General features: G+C 35.0%; 1 protein-coding gene across 1 annotated transcript; it reads left to right on the top strand.

Moving 5' to 3' along the window:
- The first annotated feature begins 2,224 nt into the window (after positions 1–2,224).
- On the top strand, positions 2,225–3,553 carry LOC145163281 (uncharacterized). Its single transcript, XM_079082118.1, has 2 exons — positions 2,225–2,618; positions 2,727–3,553. Exons 1-2 carry the CDS (start codon positions 2,225–2,227, stop codon positions 3,551–3,553), a joined length of 1,221 nt encoding a protein of 406 aa, XP_078938244.1.
- Positions 3,554–4,786: the final 1,233 nt, after the last annotated feature.

Below are 4,786 nucleotides of genomic sequence, written 5' to 3'. Positions count from 1 at the left end.
CACTAGTGGTCCCCAAATGCGATTTTAATTATAGTTTTCTTATTTTTGAAAATGACAAAATATTTTTTTAAGCATGAAAAAAATAAAAAAGGGAATAAGCAAGAAATGCCAACAATTGGCAAATTTCAAGACTGACTTTGATATATTTAATATTTTATTTTTAATAATTTAAACATGAAAAATTATGAATAGTAATGCATTTTTAAACAAGAGAAGAAGAAAAGTAATAATTTCAAATAATAATTAGCATAAAACTATTCATTTTTAACTAAAATTAGGGTAAATTACACGAATTGTCCATGTGGTTTTAGGTAATCTGCGTGCTTGGTCCCTAACAGTTTTCTTTTAACTTGAACCATCCCTATAATATGTTTTTGTTACGCGTTTGGTCACTGACAAATTTAAAAAGACTATATTGCCCTTATATATTTCTTTTTTAATTAATTTAATGTTTATTGATTTATTTTATTTTTTAAAGAAATTGTTTAATAAAAGGTGGGTCCCACCACCCTTCTCACAACCTAAGTATCGTACCAAGATTTTATCATTTCTTCATCCATGGTTCAACCCTCCAGTTGACGACATCCTTCTCTTCACCACCGTCTCTCTCTCTTCCATGCTCTACTTGCCAGAAAATGTCACAGTCGTCGACTACCCTCCATCTTATTCCTCTATTTGTCGTCGACAACCTTCTAGCACCAGATATAAATCCATCTCTCTTTCACCTGTCAAGATGGATTATTTGAATATGTAAGCTTCCATGGAAACCCAGCGAGACCTTCGTTGCTCTCTCCTGTCAAGTAAGCGTCCTGGATATTTCTGATGACTCGAAACCTGACGAACATAAAGAAGGTGAAAACTTGATTTGGGGATTTTAGGTTTCTTTTTTCAAGTCGATTTTCTTGAATCTGTATTCATTTGGGTTTCTGTGTAACTTAAGTTTCTCAAATCCATCTTCATTCTTAATCAATGTGAAAAACTGTAGGATTTTGAAAGTGAAAAGTTCTTGATTTGGTAGTTTCTCAAATCCATCTTCATTCTTAATCAATGTGAAAAAATGTAGGATTTTGAAGGTGAAAAGTTCTTGATTTGGTGATGGTGGAACAACAAACCAAATGCAAACATGAGTCTTTTTTTTTAATTTAATTTTTACATCTGATGGATTCATTTCTAAAGGAAGAAATCAATTTTATGTGAAAAGTGAAGAGGTGTTTTTGCAACTGGTATGGATTTAATTTGGAAGCAAGAATTCGATTTTCAGATGTATGTTTGCAGCCTTGCTGGAGAAGATGAAGTGAGTCTATAACCGTTTTGGATTTCCAGAGATCTTGGGACTAAATTTGCTCTAGGTTTGCTTTGATTCTCTCAAGAAAGTTTTTTAGTTCGATTGCATGTTTATTGTTTGATTCTCATTCTCCTGTTGCATTTTTTGTATAAGATTTTCTGTCACATTGGACTTTTCATCAATTTCACAGGAGGTGATTGGGCATACACAACCTCAGAGAAATTTGGTTCCACCGTAACATCTTCTTTATCATTAAAATCATTCTCACTTCCAAGGTCATCTTCTTTATCATTAAAATCATTCTCACTTTAAGGTCATGATAACTCTTTTCAGATGGAGATACCTCTTCATACAACCTCACTGGTTTCCATGCCGATATTTCCTTAGCTTTTACCTCATACTCCTTACCCTCTATTTCTACCATTGTTCTATCTTCAATTGCCAAAAAAGAATTAGTACATATACACACTCTTCCAATAATAATACTTGCCTCTGAATCTTCATCAACCATGACAACCTTCCCCCAATGAGAATCAATCTTCTTGATTGCTTTTGTCGACCACGCAGCCAAAGGAAGACCCACTATCTCTATCCACACCAATCGAATGGGGATAATGAGTATTTGGAGTCAGATTCATTATCTAAGCCACCAAGATTAGGAGGAAAGAAGTTTCACAGTGACACGACTGATATGGAGTATTCTCGACAGAGGAATACACCAAGGGAGGTGAACGCTTCTTTCTCACATTCATCATATGCTAAAACTAGAAACATTTCTCAAGGTATAAATTTTACTTGCTTACAAAGAAGTGGGGAATATTTACTTGATGGAGTGGAGCGATATCTATCTATAGATAAGGTTTTGGGTCATGATATGCCTGGAACAAAAAGAGAGATGAAGAAACTCTTAGACAGTTTGGGTGCGAAGGATGTGGATCAATGAATGTCCTTGCATTTAACATTTGTGGAATTGGAACAGTAAGGAAAAGGAGAAAAATTAATAATCTTTGTAATAAACTTGGGATTAATTTTTTGGGAATTCAAGAGACGTTTGCAACTAGTGTGGATATTTTTACAGTACGTGCAATATGGGGAAATAATCATTTTGATTTTGCTTCCAGTTCTGCTAGATGTCATTATGGTGGTATTTTGTCTATACGGGACCTTATAGTTTTTGATAGGAAGAAAGTGTGGTGTACAGATAACTTACTGATTGTAGAGGGTATTTGGCGTAATTATGCTTTGCATGTGTTTATGGTTAATGTTTATAAGGGCGTTCATGAAAAACAAGAGCTTTGGAGTTTTATTCAGGGATTCATGAATAGAAATCTAGGTAATTACATTACATTTGGTGATTTCAATTGTGTAAGGAGTGCAGAAGAATGAAAAGGCTCGACATTTTGTCAAGGAATGGCTGATAATTTCAATGATTTTATTTCAGGTATGGGATTAATTAACATTCATATGGGAGGTTTTAATTTCACTCGCATTACACGAAGCGGTGATAAAATGAGTAAGTTAGACAGGTTTTTGGTCTCAGAACATGTTGTTGATAATTTTACGGAATGTCATGTTCGTGCTTTGGAGAAGTCAATATCTGATCACTGCCCAATTCTCTTAAAAAGTGAAAGTGTGGATTTTGGGCCATCTTCGTTTAAATTTTTTGATTCATGGCTCGATATTTATGGGTTTGATGATATGATCAGAACAAACTTGGTGGTGTTCAAAGGGGTTGAAGGGTCTAATCCTTTTATTTATTTTAAAGATAAATTGAAATTCCTAAAAAGTAAAATTAAGGAGTGGAGTTTAACTTTTAACGGGGAAAAAATTGCGAAAAACGAAGCTGAGAATAGGCTTTTGGAGATCGATAAATTGATTGATATTGGTCTTACTTCTCATGAGTTGTTGGAAAGGCAAAAACTCTTTGATCGAATTTATGAGATGGAAAATATTGAATTGCACGATCTAGCTCAAAAAATTAAGGTGAAATGGGCTATTGACGGAGATGAAAACTCTAAATTTTATCATGGCATGCTAAAGAAAAAGCGAAGACAGAAAACGATCAAATGTATTCGGGTTGCGCATGAATGGATTACTCGACTAGACAGGGTGAAATCAGAATTTTTAGAGTTTTACAAGGGAAAATTTGATACGTTTCATGGTAATCAAATTCTTAATCGTAGCATGCATTTTAGAAGTTTGAAGCCGGATAAGGTTCGGTCGATTGATGGTCTGCCTACATTGGATGACGTTAGGGATGTGGTGTAGGCCTGTGGAAACGATAAAGCACCCGAACCTGATGGTTTCACTTTCTCGTTTGTAAAAAGGTACTTGCTTCAAAAAGATGTCTATGAATTTGTCTTGGATTTTTTAAATCAAAGTGTATCCCGTTTGGTTGTAATTCTTCATTCATCACTCTGATTCCAAAGGTGGCCAACCCGATTCTTATAAAGGATTATATACCAATTACTTTGATTGGAGTTCAGTATTAAATTATTGCTAAGTTGTTAGCTCTACGTTTAGCTTCAGTAATTGGTACGGTGGTAAGCTCGGAACAAACTGTCTTTATTAAAGGTAGACAGATATTAGACGGGCCGTTGATTGTAAATGAGGTCGTGGATCGGTGTAAGTGGAAGAACAAGAAGTTAATGATTTTTTTAAAGTTGATCTTGAGAAAGCATATGACTCACTTTCTTGGGATTTCCTTTACAAGACAATGACTTTTATGGGTTTCTCCAAAAACTGGTGTAATCTCATACGAGCATGTTTTCGAAATGCTCAGTCTTCTGTTTTACTGAACGGTAGTCCTACGGAAGAGTTTTCTCTAAAGAGGGGTTTAAGACAAGGTGATCCGTTGTCTCCATTTCTATTCATTCTAGCAATGGAGAGTTTGCATGTTGCAATGGAAGATGCGGTTCAATCAGGGTTGTACCGTGGAATAGTGATTGGTGATGGAGAGTTACATTTGTCCAATTTTTTTATGTTCACGGTGTTATTTTTTTGGCGAATGGAACCGGGAAAATATTATCAACTTGATTGCTATCCTCGGGTGCTTTTATTTGGTTTCCGGTCTTAAGGTAAAAATGAAAAAATCAAATTTATTTGATATTAATATTTCGTTCCCGTTGGTAGAGCAGTTTGCGGTTTTAACAGGTTGTAAGGCTGCCAAACTCCCATTTTTTTTATCTTGGCCTTCTAGTAGGTGAAATTATGTCGAGATCATTGGGATGGAAGAATATTTTTGACAAGTTCCAAAAGAAGCTTGCGTCATGGAAATTAAAACTCCTATCGATTGGGGTTCGGTCTATGTTATTGAAGTTAGTTCTAGGTTCTCTTGGCATTTATTACATGTCAATGTTTCGTATGCCAGGAGTTGTAAAAAAGTCCTTAGAGAAGTTGAGAGCTTCTTTTTTTGGGGAGAAGAAGAAGGTGATCGAAAATTACATTGGATCAGATGGGAATTTATTTTGGAGAATAAAGAAAAAGGAGTACTTGACATTG

Source organism: Lactuca virosa, chromosome 3 (assembly GCF_052849685.1).
Source record: "Lactuca virosa cultivar CGN04683 chromosome 3, Lactuca_virosa_CGN04683_v6, whole genome shotgun sequence".
Classification (NCBI taxonomy): Eukaryota; Viridiplantae; Streptophyta; class Magnoliopsida; order Asterales; family Asteraceae; genus Lactuca; species Lactuca virosa.
Note: the sequence above shows the minus strand (reverse complement) of the source record. Positions and strands in the feature narration are given on the sequence as shown.